This window comes from Macaca mulatta, chromosome 10, assembly GCF_049350105.2.
Source record: "Macaca mulatta isolate MMU2019108-1 chromosome 10, T2T-MMU8v2.0, whole genome shotgun sequence".
In the NCBI taxonomy this organism is placed as follows: Eukaryota; Metazoa; Chordata; class Mammalia; order Primates; family Cercopithecidae; genus Macaca; species Macaca mulatta.
The window spans coordinates 84,957,084-84,972,245 of record NC_133415.1 but is presented as its reverse complement, the minus strand read 5'-3'; the positions used below and the strand labels follow the sequence as shown (position 1 = coordinate 84,972,245).

The 15,162-nt window shown below is 48.6% G+C and overlaps 1 protein-coding gene across 7 annotated transcripts in view; it reads right to left on the bottom strand.

The window, feature by feature from the left end:
- TM9SF4 (transmembrane 9 superfamily member 4) overlaps nt 1-15,162 on the bottom strand; it is a 56,478-nt gene that overhangs the window by 20,162 nt on the left and 21,154 nt on the right. For 3 of the 7 annotated variants that reach the window (XR_013398704.1, NM_001260631.1, XM_077948655.1), the window contains 8 exon segments: nt 14,139-14,252; nt 11,029-11,128; nt 6,014-6,182; nt 5,784-5,913; nt 4,586-4,709; nt 2,091-2,209; nt 1,878-1,989; nt 448-518 (listed from right to left, as the gene is read on the bottom strand). Coding sequence is in view for 5 of the 7 variants with exons in the window: in NM_001260631.1 (NP_001247560.1) it covers nt 448-518; nt 1,878-1,989; nt 2,091-2,209; nt 4,586-4,709; nt 5,784-5,913; nt 6,014-6,182; nt 11,029-11,128; nt 14,139-14,252 (939 nt within the window). In the remaining 2 variants the exon portion in view is untranslated. 7 annotated transcript variants of the gene reach the window in all.

The following is a 15,162-nucleotide window of genomic DNA, read 5'->3' as shown; positions in this document are numbered from 1 at the left end:
TCTCAAAAAAAAAAACAAAAAAGTATACTAGGCCAGGCACGGTGGCTCACGCCTGTAATCCCAGTACTTTGGGAGGCTGAGGCAGGTGGATCATGAGGTCAGGAGACTGAGACCATCCTGGTCAACTGGACAAAACCCCGTCTTTACTAAAAAATACAAAAAAATAGCAGGGCGTGGTGGTGCGCGCCTGTAGTCTCAGCTATTCGGGAGGTTGAGGTGGGGGAATCACTTGAATCCAGGAGGTAGAAACTGCAATGAGCTGAGATCACGCCACTGCTCTCCAGCCTGGTGACAGAGACTCCGTCTCAAAAGAAAAAGTATACTAAACTATTTTAGTATGTTGAGGTTTCCGTGAATGATAATACACACACACACACACACAGGCACACACACAGTCCTCCTCCCCTCCCCGTCCAACTTCATCCCTCCCCAGCCAAGACCTCGTACAATGTCATCCTCCTTGTTGTAGTTGGCAATGTCCTTCCGGAGGGTCCGAATGATAATCATGCTCAGGATACCTGAAACAGATGGGGTTGAGGATGAGGAGAAGTTGGCGCTGCCAGCAAGCCTATGCTCCCTGCCCTCCTGGACATGATGTTTTACTGTGCAACAGCTGGCACGCACGGCTTGCTCCATTATGAACTGGCTGTGCAGTCACCTCAAGGCCTCTTCTTGGGGGAGCTCCACTCCAGCTACCAGGGGAGGAGATCACAGAGCGTGGAGGTGGGGATGAAAGGGCTGCTGGGATGGGTAGGGATATCCTGGGGAGAGGAGCATCCCAGCTGTTCCATGGCTTGGTCCTACCGACTTCTCAGCTCATGTGTCGAAGGGCTGCCTGTGGCTCCACCTCTGGCTATCTGCTGCTTCAGTTATGGCTCCTGGCCTCACTGTGTCCTCACTAGCATGCCTTTCTTCAAGCTATCCTTTTTGCCCAGAATGCCCCGCCCTGCCCTGACTTCTACTCATGCTTCACGGCTCACCCTGGGCATCTTCACCTCCCAGCACCCTGAACAGTACAGAGCTACTCCTGGCCCCATTTGTACTTTCCTGTTTCCCTCTCTAGGCAACACTGTAGTGTTAAGAGCATGGGCCATATGCCCTTGAGTTCACTTAACATTTTCGGGCTTAGTTCACAGGGCTTCAGGGATTGAAATGTTTGGAAAGTGCTTAGTTCAGCAGCTGGCCCTATGGTAAATGTTTAATAAACAGTACTTAGCATTATCTGTGCTTCTCATATGATAGTGAAACCATCAGTGTCATTCTACTCCTGCCTACCACCCTCTCACCACCTGGTTTCTTGCCAAGCTTATCTCATTGCAGGACCATGATCCTCACTGGCACAGACTTTTCCCAGGTCTCTGGATGATGGCTCCTTCTCGTAAAGAAAGGTCTTCCCCAAAGAGCCTTCACACTTTCCTCAGCTATTGTGTATTTGGCCACTCTGTTGATCTGCTTCACAGAATGTATCACTATTTGGAACTCCACTACTTATTTGCTTTTTTGTTTCTCTCCCACCACTAGAATATATAGGCTCTGTGAGAGCAGAGCCTGGGTTGGGCTCGTTCACACCATATTCCTAGCATCTGGCAAAGTGCCTGGCACAGAATGAGCAACAACAACATCTTGTTGAATGAATCAAGAATGTGTGCAGGCTCAGGTGTGTCTGTCCTCCATGAATGGCCTCTCCAGAGTTCCAGAGCTCTCTAGAGATGAGTCTTGTTCACCTATGTACACCTGATGCTTAGCAGAGCCCTGATGTCTGTTTTTGACCTACACCTGGCCCTGAGAACACCCTGGAAGTCCCCCATACATGATGTGATGTCTCAGTCCCTCAACCCCAACTCCCATCCCTTTCCTTCAACCCACAGATCTCTCACCTGACAGGAAGAAGACAACAACAACAGAGTTAATGATAGAAAACCAGTGGATCTGGACGTCACTCATGGTTAGGTAAGTGTCCCAGCGAGAGGCCCATTTGATGTCACTTTCCTGGCAGGTGGGAGGAAGCACTTAGAGTCAGGCCTCCTGCTGGAGAACCTGACACAGACCAGAGCCCTCCTCCCCTGCCATGAGCTCCAGCCCCTTCTCACCTCCCAGTGGACAGAGTAGGTGAAGTACAGCTGATTCTCCTTGGTGGGGTCAATTTCTTGGGGCGAGGAGTTGGTACCCTCGGGCAGAGTGCACGAACTCTTCTCATCTGCTTTGAGGTCTGAGAGAGACAGAGACTCAGTCTGTTCCTGTGGTGGCCAGTGCCACTGCCCAGGGGCTATTCTAGGGGCTGCCCTCAAGGCTGTCTGTTGCAGGGACCCAGCCTCTAGGGTCTGACTGGAGATTGGGAGCACGATGGGCAACAACAGGTTTTATTTTTTATTTTTAAACCTTATTTTTTTAGAGACAGAGTCTTGCTCTGTCACGCAGGCAATGGTACAATCATAGTTCACTGCAGCCTCAATCTCCCAGGCTCAAGGGATCCTTCTGCTTCAGCCTCCGGAGTAGCTGGGACTACAGGCGGGTGTCACCACACCCGGCTAATTTTTAGAAATTTTTTGTAGGGACAGGGTCCTGTTATGTTTCCCAGGCTGGTCTTGAACTCCTGGCCTGATGCAATCCTTCTGTCTTGGCCTCCCAAAGCACTGGGATCACAAGTGTGAGCCACCGTGCCTGGCCAACAATGGTTTTTGAAAATTATTCCCCAGAGCCCTGACTTTCCAAAGGTACTTAGGGGCTGCAGAGAGGCCTGTGCATGGGGGAAGGGAGGGGCCTGAGTTGGAGTTCCTCCCTGAGTCAGTGTTCCTTCACTCAATTCAAACATTCACCTACCATCCAGCCAGTCCCATTCAACATAAAACCTTGATCCATTCCATCATGCTTACTCATTTATTTAGTCTATTTCTAAAGTTCTGGCATTTTCGTAATAAATCATTCAGATGTTTTCTCCATTCATTTGCTCATCTGTTCATCCTGTTATGCATCTACTCATTCAACCAACAACGTATAATAAGCACCAACTATGGGCCAGGTTCTGTGTTGGGTGCTTAAGATAAAATGGTGAGCCGGGCGTGGTGCCTCACGCCTGTAATCCAAGCACTTTGGGAGGCTGAGGCGGGCGTATCATGAGGTCAGGAGTTTGAGACCAGCCTGGTCAACATGGTGAAACCCCGTCTCTACTAAAAATACAAAAATCATCCAGGTGCGGTGGTGGGCGCCTGTAATCCTAGCTACTGGGGAGGCTGAGGCAGGAGAATCGCTTGAACCCTGGAGGCAGAGGTTGCAGTGAGCCGAGATCGCGCCACTGCACTCCAGTCTGGGTGACAGAGCAAGACTCCGTCTTGGGGAAAAAATGAAAAAGATAAAATGGTGAGAAAAGGAGACAGGGCCGGGCACGGTGGCTCACGCCTGTAATCCCAGCACTTTGGGAGGCCGAGGCGGGTGGATCACGAAGTCAGGAGATCCAGACCATCCCGGTTAACACGGCGAAACCCCGTCTCCACTAAAAATGCAAAAAATTAGCCAGGCGTGGCGGCAGGCGCCTGTAGTCCCAGCTACTTGGAAGGCTAAGGCAGGAGAATGGCGTGAACCCAAGAGGCGGAGCTTGCAGTGAGCCGAGATCGCACCACTGCACTCCAGCCTGGGCGACTGAGCGAGACTCCGTCTCAAAAAAAAAAGAAGAAGAAAAAAAGAAAAGAAAAGGAGACAGCTAAAAGAAAAATCTAAAAGAAAAGAAAAGGAGACAGCTAAAAGAAAAAGCTACAAGAAAAGAAAAGGAGACTCCAAGCTCGAAGACCCAGTGGGGCAGCAGGTGGCCTGAAAACCATCACATACACAAACGTAGAACCGCACTCAGGAAGCTCCCAGCAGTAGATGCGCTACGGAGCTCTTGAAGGGCAGGATCTATGTTTGGGACTTCTGGGTCTAATTTTGTTTGAACACTAAGTTCCACAGTGAAAAAAAAAAAAAAAAAAAGTCCAAATACCACCAACGATGTCAAAAGGCTGGGCATGCTGCTTAATTGAAAAGCACACTGTGGTGATCAAGGGCCAAGAGGTGAGGCGAAGCCAGACCGGCTCCTATGAGGCCCATCAGGACTGTGCTGGGCTCTGAAACTCCCGCACACCTGTTGACCCTGGGCAGATTTTAGTTTATGCCAATCACTCACACAGAGGGAGAGGAACGAAGAAACCTGCTGCCTATGGGCTTTGTCGGTACCCTGGCCCCTTGTTCTCAACCCACGGTGAGCTGGCTGGTTCTTGTGAAGAGGCCCAACAAAGCCCCAACTTGCTGTTTGGTCTTGGCCAAGTCAGCAGCCCCTTTTGAGGCTCTAGTTCCTCATCTGTAATCACCACGTACCTCCTGGGATTGCTGGGAAGGGGTAAACTAGTAAGGTGTCCAACCCGTGACACTGCCGCTGTCAGCTGCCCCCCCACCCACCTTCTCTAATGAGAATACTGTGATCCTACCTTGGCTGGGCCCACATGCCTCACCCGAGCCCATCGGCCAGCTCAGGAGGGAGAAGAGTGCGAAGACCCTGGGTGGAGAAGCCCAGGCCCATCCAGCCCTGCCCCTCCGGCCACACCTCCCCACTCACCCTCCAGCCTGATGCTCTGGGGAATCACCTCGAAGCGGACGACACGGTACGTGTGCTCCTGGTCCTCTTCCATGTCCTCCCGGTGGTAGTAAAGGATGAATGAGAGGTGGTTGTGCAAGTAGATCTGAAATGCAGCAACAGAGAAAGCACAGCAGAACATCACTTAGGGATACTCTCCAGGTATTAGGGTTCTCACCTCGCCCAGCATGCCTGGTTGTACCAACCTTCCTAAAACACTATTCTCATCACCCCCCTACTCAGAAGCTCTTCAAGGGCTCCCTGGGGCTTATCAGACAAAAGCCCAATTCTCTCAGCCAGGCATTCAAGGCCTTCTATCCTCTGACCCTGACAGAACTGAGTGTAATCATCTAAGTCACATGAGTTCACCCAGCCTCCCCTGCGCCCACTGTCTCATGAACCAGTCCCTACCCTGCATTCACTCCAACTAGAATGCCACTCCCAACTCCACACAGCAAAAGCTGACCATCTTCTCATGGCCCACCTCCTCTGTGACAACCTGAGTGTAAAAAGAGCTCCCTCTGACCTCCCCTGCCATTAACAGCCAGTGAAAGGCAGCTGGGACTTGAGACCTAGAGCCTCCCACTGTCGGTTCTCTTCCCAGTTAGGACAGATGCCCTTTGGCGACAGGGGCTGCCCCTCAAAAGAAATGTTTTTGTCATTTATTCCCTAACTAATATCTTTCAGTTTAGAAAGAAAGATAAGAGAATCAGGGCTATAACCACCACATTATTAGCTGAGTCTCCAGGGCTGTGCTGGGAAGTGCTCACACGGATGCGCTAATTTACCCCACCACTGCTGCTGCATGTATTTTACAGCTAAGGAACCACAGGCTCAGGGTCACTCAGACAACTAGTAAGTGGGAGAGGCAGGATTCAAACCCAGGGAGCCTGCACGCTCTTGACCACTACTTAGCCCTCTCTCCTACATACTGATGAAGTTCCACGTTTTTTTTGATGTTGTTTTAATCTTAGGAAAATGGAACCTGACTTCCTAAGAACTGTGCCTTCACCTCCCTGTAGCATCTCCCAGGGCCTTGCCCGGAGCACTCGGACCTCTGACAGACCATCACGCCCAGGGCACCTGGAGAAACTTGCTGTGGCCGAGCCCCACCTTTTCTGTGGCCCGGGACTCGTGAGGTGTGGCTCCTGGCCCTGTGAGCACGCCAAAGACACTCTACCTTGTTGACATCTGTGAAGCCGAGCCGGTAGCCGTGTTCAAACTGCACATCTTTTTCCTTCTTCTTGTCATCGCTGTCTCGGTTGGAGTAAAGCTCCAGCCGGGTGGCCACAGGCAGGTTGTCAGCAATGCTGGAAAGTGAAGGCCCCGCTCAGTCCCTCTCAACCGCCTCTCCCGTCAGTGCCCTCCCCTGTGTGAGCCTGAGGCAGCAGGGAGTAGAGGGCGACTTACAGGTGGACATAGTAGTCTTCTGTGATCCGCTCGGCCACAAGTCGGCTCTGCTCCACTGTCAGGGTCACTGGCTTGTTGGACTGGCTGCACAGAACTTCACACTTCTTCTCACTGTTCATGAGAACCTGGAAAGGGGTGTTGACAATCCGGTCCCCTCTCAGCACCTCTCCTGCCGTAAGAGAGACAGATCGAGCTCAGAGCTTCAGCCCTGAGGTTGCTGAGGTCAGCAGAGTCACAGAGACACAGGACTGCAGGGCAAAAATGGGCTTCCAAGGACTTCAGCAGTGCCTCAGCCTGACAGCCAATGCCCTTCCCCATCAGTTCACACCCAACTGGCCCAGCTAACCCCCACCTGCCACCCTCCTCCTTTGGGCTCTAGTGCTACCAGACCCCTTAGCACTCATCTACCACCACATCCTTCTATGCCTCTGGGCCTCAGTTGTTTCCTTCTCCGGGAGTGCTGTTCCCTGCCCCATGCTCCTGGCCTCCCCAGGAAGCCCAGTTTTCATTTCACTCTCTCTGGGAAGCCCCTCCTAACCCCTCAGGACAAGCCCATCACTCCCTCCCCTGACTGCCCTCTGTGTGAGGGCGGCATTATGCAGTGGAGAGATGGCTCTGAGTCCCGGCTGCCTGCCTTAGCAGTCTTGGTAAGTCACTCCACCTCACTGAGCCTCAATGTCCTCATCCATAAAATGGGATAATAACAGTACCCACCTCACAGGGTTACAGTGAGAAATAAAGGAAGTCAATCCAATAAAGTAGCAGGCACAGAGTAGGCAGGCACCAAACGCTATTTTATCATCAGCACTCATTTCTATGTTAAGGATCTACTTTGTACAATGTGCTAATACAGTCGTGTTTCTGACTCCCCTAACTGACTATGAGCTCGTTACTGTTAGACTGTTTCCTATTTATCTCTGTGTCTTCAGTTCCTGGTTCCAGCAAGGAAGGGAGTGGGGTGAAACCCAGCACCTGAGATTTTTAGCCAAAACATCTTTTGACACAATGAAGTGGCACCCCTTGTGTGCCTTTTGCCTCAGAGTAACCTGCTGCCAGATGTCACCCTAACAGGCACTGAGCAGTTAGGGACTATCAAGCAAACCCCATGGTGCTTTCATTCTGAGCTGTTCAACAATTGATGGACAAGATGAAGACACCTCCACATGCACTTGGTCTCGCACTTTTCCTCCAGGGTGGATCTGCTCAATAGGGCACTCTCCCTAGTCATCTAGTCATTCATTCATCCATGAACATGTACTGGGTACTGGCTACATGCCAGGCCCTAAAGATAAAAGTTGAATAGACGTACTCATAGAGTGCATGGCCTTGCTGAATAATCAGCAAAATGAGAATATATAACTTGCTGTAGACACAAGAGAGTGGGTCTAGGACAGCTTCCCTGAGGAAGTGGTACTTGAAAGGAAGAGAGAAGTTAACTAGGCAAAGAAATGGGGGAAGAATATTCCAGACAGCACAGCATGTGCAAAGGCCCCTTTGGGGCGGGGAGAGGCACTGAACCTGAGAGGCCTGTGTGGCTACAGTGCAGAAAGCTCAGATGAGCTGCAGAGATGGGCCAGTGCTAGACCACAGGGGCCTGTGGGACACACACAGTTTGATCTTGACCAGTTTGACCTAGAAAGCAACAAAATCCAATAAAGGGTAGAGAAAGACGTTATCTGAGTCTGGTTCCAGAAAGATCACTCTGGCTGTTTTGTGAAGAAAACAGAGGATGCAAGGAACTGGCAGTGAGTGGTGGGGTGGGGGGGGTGGCGGCAGTGATGGCAGTCAGTCATGCATGAGTGACGCTGGTGGCTGGAACAGGTGCTGGTGAGGGTGGAGAAGAGTACATAGGAGCTCCGAGGAGGTGAAATCCAGGGGAAGCATTGCTGACTGTAAACAAGGCATGAGTGAGGGGTGGTGCATATTAGGAAGACTCTGAGGTTTCTACAACTAGGTTCTAGGTGGGAAAACAGGAAGAACAGCAAATTTACATTGAAGGCATTTTCAGTTTGGATATATCAAGTGGGCACTTAGATATCAAGATCTGAGGCGCAGAGGAGAGGTCAGGGCACAGAAGCAGCCCTGGCAAGCGATGCTTTGAGTGTGGAGGAGGCACACAGGAGAGGGAGAGGGTGAGGAAGGGCCTGGATGAAGGCCTCACCTCTCCACCCTGTTTTGGAAGGCTGGCAATGCAGGTGAGCCTGCAAAACCCAGGGATGGACTGGCCAGTGAAGAGCGAGGACACAGTAAGACATATGCAGAGTCCACTGCTGAAACGGCATTTTAAAGACAACAAGCTGAGGATCAGAGACCTGCTTGTGGTGATACAAGGCGGTGGTGGTAATGCTAAACCCCTGGCCTCTTTCCTCTATAACATTTCCTACTGCCCATTTTATCTCCTGTCAACGAGGATCTTGCTTGAGGAGAGAAAGAGCTACAGAAAGAGCTTGGCAGACCAAGCATGGTGGAATAGCTTCTTGGTATTTAAAAATTAAGTTTAAACCAAGAAGGGGGACATAATGGTCAGGAAATGGCTCATTTCTATTTCTTTTTTTGTTTTGTTTTTGAGACAGAGTCTTGCTCTGTTGCTCAGGCTGGAGTGTAATGGTGCAATCTCGGCTCAATGCAACCTCTGCCTCCTGGGTTCAAGCGATTCTCCTGCCTTAGCCTCCCAAGTAGCTGGGATTACAGGCGTGCACCACCATGCCCAGCTAATTTTTGTATTTTTAGTAGAGATTTATGAATTTTTTTCAATTTTGTATTTTAGTACGTTGGCCAGGCTGGTCTTGAACTCTTGACCTCAGGTGATCCACCTGCTTTGGCCTCCCAAAGTGCTGGGATTATAGACATGAGGGAAATGGCTCATTTTATACACGGAAGTACTCCTTTTAACAATGAGCAGTAAGCCACGAATGTGGAGCCTCCCAGAGTCCGAGGTTCTATCCAGAACACCTGCCAAGGATCTCCATCAATGTGACACCATTAGCACAGCCCTCAGACAGCCCTATGGGCCTTTCTGGAGAAGGCAGCCTGGGACAACAGAAATAACTCTGGCTTTAGGGTAAAAAAACCCTGAGTTTAAAAAATCTCAATTTCTCCACCTATTGGCCATGTGACCCTGAATAAGTCTTTCAAACCCTTGAAGACGCTGTTCCCTCTACTATGAAATACTAAGCTTACAGAGTTACTATGAGAATCACAGAAGCTGCTGTACAGTGTGGTACTTATGGGCATGGATTCTGGAGCCAGAGTTCCTGGAGTTCTGCCACTTACTAGGTGAGTGACTTTACCTCCTTGTGCCTCACCTCCCTTATTTATAATAAGGAGAGAGTAAGAGAATCTACCTCTTATTGTGAGAATTAATAAGTTAGAGTTGTTGTGAGAATTGAATAAGTTAAGGCACAGGAATGCTTACAACAGTGCCTAGCTCATAAGATGAGCCCTCTCGGTACTAATGATGACGATGAGGATGATGATGTAAATGGCTTACAATCCAATGGTCATGCAATTAAGGATGGTCTTGCTCCACTCAGGTAAGACACTAACACTTATCAAATGCCTACTATGTGTCAGGCACTGGGCTAGAAGCTGAGAAGAGAGGGGAACGTGAGACACAATCCCTCCAGTCAAAGAGCCCTTAGGCCATGAAGGCAGGCACTACAAAGACAGAATGAGATACAATATGGCAGGATAACACTTGTATACAGAAATCTCCATTTCTATGAAGCAGGAACTTTCTCCAGCTTTAGGAAGATTTGGCAGAGGTTGAGAGAAGTTAAAGTCACCCAGGATCACACTAAGAGTGCGTAACTATAGAGCCTTGGGCTGCCAAAGGGTCCACAGCAGCTCCCAGGAGAAGGGAGGTACAGTTGTGAGGGGCCTGACATCAGGACCCTGGAGCACCAAGTGGGTCAGGCTTCCCTGGGAGAGGTAAGGTGGCTGGAGGATGGCATGGTGTGGAGAGGAAAAGAGGGCAACGGCAGGCAGGCACTGATCCACAGATGGCAAGTGGCAGGGCCACGAGCTGCACCACTGCAGTCGGTGGAGGCCAGCCCAGGCTCTGAGGCCAATCTCTGTTCAACGCTACAAGGCAAGACTTCGGCACAGCTGGTATTAGGGGAGATGGTGCTACCCAATTTTGGTTATACTGCCTCCAAGGCGTGCCTCCAACTGGTCCAGGACCCCCAATACCTGGCAGTAGATAAATTTGTCAGCTAGGGGTTCCAGAAATATCTGAGCCATGGGTAGCCCTGATGGAGAAGGCAGCCCTTTCAGGGGCCCGCTCAAGAACCAGTTCTCTCCTTTCTCCTTCCTAAGGTGTAAGAAAAGAAAGTCTCTTAAGTTCCTTGAGGTCAGGGAGAGCATCTTTCCATGCTTTTATCTCTAGGACCTAACACAGTCATAGAGGAAGCACTAATAACTGTGTCATGAATAGATGCCTCTACACCTGAAATCCTGCCAAATGGAGAATTATTTAAATGAGAATAAAATGGCTACTAGTTATGGAATATTTATGTCAGACACTGCACTGGGCGCCTCACATTATTTGACATGAGTGTTGCAGAGTTCAGCAAGAACTGTGGTGGCATCTCTGCTTGCATTCAGGGCAGAGGCACTCACTCTCCCTTTCCATTTAAAGCAGAGGAGGTGATGAAGCCACCAGAGAGGAGATATCTAGAAATCAAGAAGAAGAGGTGTAAGTAGAAGCCAAATGCTCCAAGTCTGAAGACTGACTGTGGATCCAAAACAAAGATCACTTTGGCTGTTTTGTGAAGAAAACAGAGGATGCCTTTGTCCACAGTATAAACAAAGACAAGTCACTTAACCTGCAAAATGGGAATAAACACAGCAACTGTCTCCCTGGGACTGTTACGAGGTTTAAATAAGCTAACAGGTATGTAAACAATATAGACCAGTGTCTAGAATATAGCAAAGTTAACTGTTGTTATCATTATAAAAATCATGCTGGGTTCCCCCTGGGGACAAGTTGACAGCAGTGTGGGAGAAGAACTTACCCAGATTCTCTGCCTTGTAGGTTATCTTGCTGGGCTGGCAGAAGGGCAGTGAATAGTATTCATAAGGTAGCTGGGTTCGAGAGCTGGTAAGCTTCACAGCCTGATGGGAATCCAGCAGAAACCAAGATGACCAATAATCCTTCCTGGTACCCACACATCTTTAGTACACTTGGTAATATTATCTAATAGGCAAATGAATTAGCAGAAATGACAGCAGTATACTATATAATGTACTGCCCTCAATTCTGAATTATTTCACATTTCATTCCATTTAGACTACATTACAGATTTAGTTGAAAATCACAATCAAATTCAATACATTGTGAGATTCTTGAACATGCTACTATCCCTTGACACAGTAATTTCACTTTTGGGCATCTTTCCTAAGGAAATAACTCCAAATAAGGGGAAAAAGCATTTTAGGAGCAACGAAGTTCACTCCTTATTCATAACCACAGTGATCTTCTTCCTTCAGCTCCTCGAGTCAGTCATGCTCTCTCCTGCCTCAGGCTTTGACCCACTGCTCCTTTCTGACCTACTGTGTGCTCGCCTGGCTTCTCCTCATATTCAGGTCTCAGCTCTCCCCTTGCCTGTGAGGCCTTCCTTCACCAGGGTATCTAAAGGAACTCCCCAATATCCACTGGACTGTCAGTCTTCAACTGTTTACTTTATAGCATGTCTGATAAAATGTTAATTAGTTTCCCTGTTTTTTTGAAAATCAGTTTCTCCCATTAGCATTTAAGATTTAAGCTCTATAAGGACAAGGACCATGTGTGCCTTGGCCACCTCTGTAACTCCAGTGCTTTAGAGCTAGGTACAAAGTAGGTACTCACTCACTAGCTTTAGAGCTAGGTACAAAGTAGGTACTCACTCACTAGCTTTAGAGCTAGGTACAAAGTAGGTACTTACTCACTAGCTTTAGAGCTAGGTACAAAGTAGGTACAAAGTAGGTACAAAGGGCTGAATGAAAGAAGAGAGGAAAAATGAAAAACAACTTCAACTCAAAGCCCCTGCAATGGGAAATTGATCAATAAACCATGATATATTCTTTCAATTAAATATGGTAAAGCCATAAAAAAATAAAGTTTAAGACAATGAAGGAGAATATTTAGGAAATGCTATAAGCACACAGAATATAGCTCTGGAAACCACAGACAAAACAGAACCCATCAAAATGTTACAAAAAATAAAATTTTAATCCAAACGTGAGTGAAGCTACCTTTACTATTTAGGAACTACTGACCATTCCTCATACACCACCTGAAAGTATAAAAGATTTTTGGAATACAGGTCTACAATCTTTTTTGGGATTAGAAATTTTCCGGATTCCCTGTAATCCCAGCATTTTGGGAGGGTGAGGCAGGCAGATCACCTGAGGTCAGGAGTTTGAGACCAGCCTGGCCAACATGGTGAAACCCCATCTCTACTAAAAACGCAAAAATCAGTTAGGCGTGGTGGTACACACCTACATTCCCAGCTACTCAGTAGGCTAAGGCAGGATAATTGCTTGAACCCAGGAGGCAGAGGTTGCAGTGAGACGAGATCATGCCACTGCACTCCAGCCTGGGCGACAGAGCAAGACTCCATCTCAAAAAAAGAAAATTTCCAGATTTTGGAAGGCAATGTGGTATACAAACCATAGCCAAGCTGGGTCTGGACAGTACCTCATATTCAATAACTATTTGTGCAGAGAAATGCAAAAATATTCATATAAAGTGGGATAAAAAAAGTCAATAAATAGCTTCATGTTCAGTTCTGGTCAGTTCTTGCCTCAAATATGCTTGGAAAAACTGAGTTCCAGAGCTTTCTGGATGTGAAACTGAAGGGATTAAGGACCTCTATTAAACATTCCATGAATTGCTTGAGGAAAAATGGCCAAAAGGTCTGTTTTAACAATTTTGTGTTTCTTAGCATTCTCACTCAGGACAATGGGAAAACAATGCACGTAACAGAGAGATGTGTCCCACCTTTATGGTGCCTCCCACTCCCTCTCTTTCCACCCAAGGCGTCCACCCTCACATACTCAGCTATATGGGACCAGAAGCCAGAGCAGCCCTGGTATCTCCAGGCCACTGCTCTGCTCTGGAGGGAGCTTTTGACAGAGGTAGTGGGAAGAAGCTACTGCAGTAGTTAAGAGATGGGGTCTTGGGCTGGGTGTGGTGGCTAATGCCTGATAATCCCAGCACTTTGGGAGGCTGAAACATGAGAACTGTTTGAGCCCAGGAGTTCAAGACCAGCCTGTGCAACATAGTGACACCTCATCTCTACTTAAAAGAAAAAAAAATTAGCCAGGCATGGTGGTGCACACCTGCAGTCCCAGTTACTTGGGAGGATGAGGCAGAAGGATCGCTTTAGCCTGGGAGGTCAAGGTTGCAGTGAGCTATGCTCATGCCACTGCACTCCAGCCTAGGCAACAGAGAAAGACCACATCTCCTCTAAATAGAGATGGGGTTTGAACTAACCCTATGTCTTCCTCACTATGTGACCTTGAACATGTTAATTTTCCTTCCCAGGCCTCAGTTTCCCCATCTGTAAAATGAATAGGAAATCTGTGTAACATATAGAATTAGCCCCTCGGGGGACATCCTGAGCTAAGCCATGCATATGCCTGGCATGTAAATAAAAGTTATTTTAATGACTGTTCCTGCAAGTTAGCAGTCTAACTGCCAAGGAAAAGAGATGCTCACAATATATGAACAATATAAGCAGACACTAGGAGTTATGCAGACAAAGCTGGTAACAGAGAAGAAAATGGAGCAGGTGCGAAAGGGAGGCAGAGATGCTAAAGAGGCAGGTGGAGCAAGACAAAGGCACAAAAACAGATGGACACATACACGACAGAGACAGAATACTTGAGAGCAAAAGTGAGAGTGAGAAAGAGACCGAGATGCACATATAAAAAGCATACACAGGGAGAGAGACACAGAAAGAACCGGAAATGGAGAGGGGACGAAGAACCAGAGGCACAGGGAGAGGGAGAGGCAGAGTTCCAGGGTAACTGGCACTATTCCCTCTCCTCTGCAACCACAGGATGGACACGAGCAGCTCACCATGGTGCTCCAGCCACGCTGCCTAGCACAGAGGCTCCAAAAATCCAGGAACACACTTACCTTGATTTCTACAGGATCGTTCTGGTGGAAGTTGATTGGCGCGACCCCAGGCACATAGAAGGCGCTTGTTTCACACATCAGGGAGAAAAGCAGTAAAGACCATGGCAACCAATCCTGCTCAGAAGAGAGGCCAGGGTTGGATTGGGGAGAAGTGAAGAAGATCCTCTGAGGAAGATGAAGTCATACCACCTTAATGTTGCTTTAACTGACCCAGTGTCAACACCCTCTGACCCATGAAGCCCAAAGACCTCGTAAACATTGTCTCCCAAATGCCCCCAAGAGTGCCACAAGACAACAATTCTGCACTTTCAGGAGTAAGCCACAAAGTAATTAACACCTGGGCAAAAGGGAAGGCTGTCACACAGGAGCCATGTCTCCCCGCTTCTGGATCAATGTTCTTTTAACCATTTATAGTGTGTAACTCCCAGGATAGCTAGCAGGGAATAAAGCTCCAGGACATTTAATTAATTCCATTTCTCTGTACAGCAACTGGTTCACACTGTCAAAAGCTCCTATGTTACCAAGAGATGTTCCTACAAGTTTCTCCAAAACCATGCTGGCCTCCGTCACCTCCCACTCTCCTCGCTCAGCTCAGCCACACGGGCCCCCTTGTTGTCCTGACAACAAACCCTTCTGCACCCCTCAGGGCCTTCGTCTTTACTGTGCCTTCTGCTGGAATGCCCTTCCCACAGGCACCTGCATGGCACATCTCTTTTCTTTTTTTTGAGATGGAGTTTCGCTTGTTACCCAGGTTGGAGCGCAATGGCACGATCTCAGGTTACTGCAACCTCTGCCTCCCAGGTTCAAGTGCTTCTCCTGCCTCAGCCTACCGAGTAGCTGGGACTTCAGGTGCCCACGACCACACCACGCTAATTTTCCTATTTTTAGATGAGACGGTGTTTCACCACATTGCCCAGGCTGGTCTTCAACTCCTGACCTCAGGTGATCTGCCCACCTCGGCCTCCCAAAGTGCTGGGATTACAAGTGTGAGCTACCACGCCCAATGGCACATCTCCTTCTTATT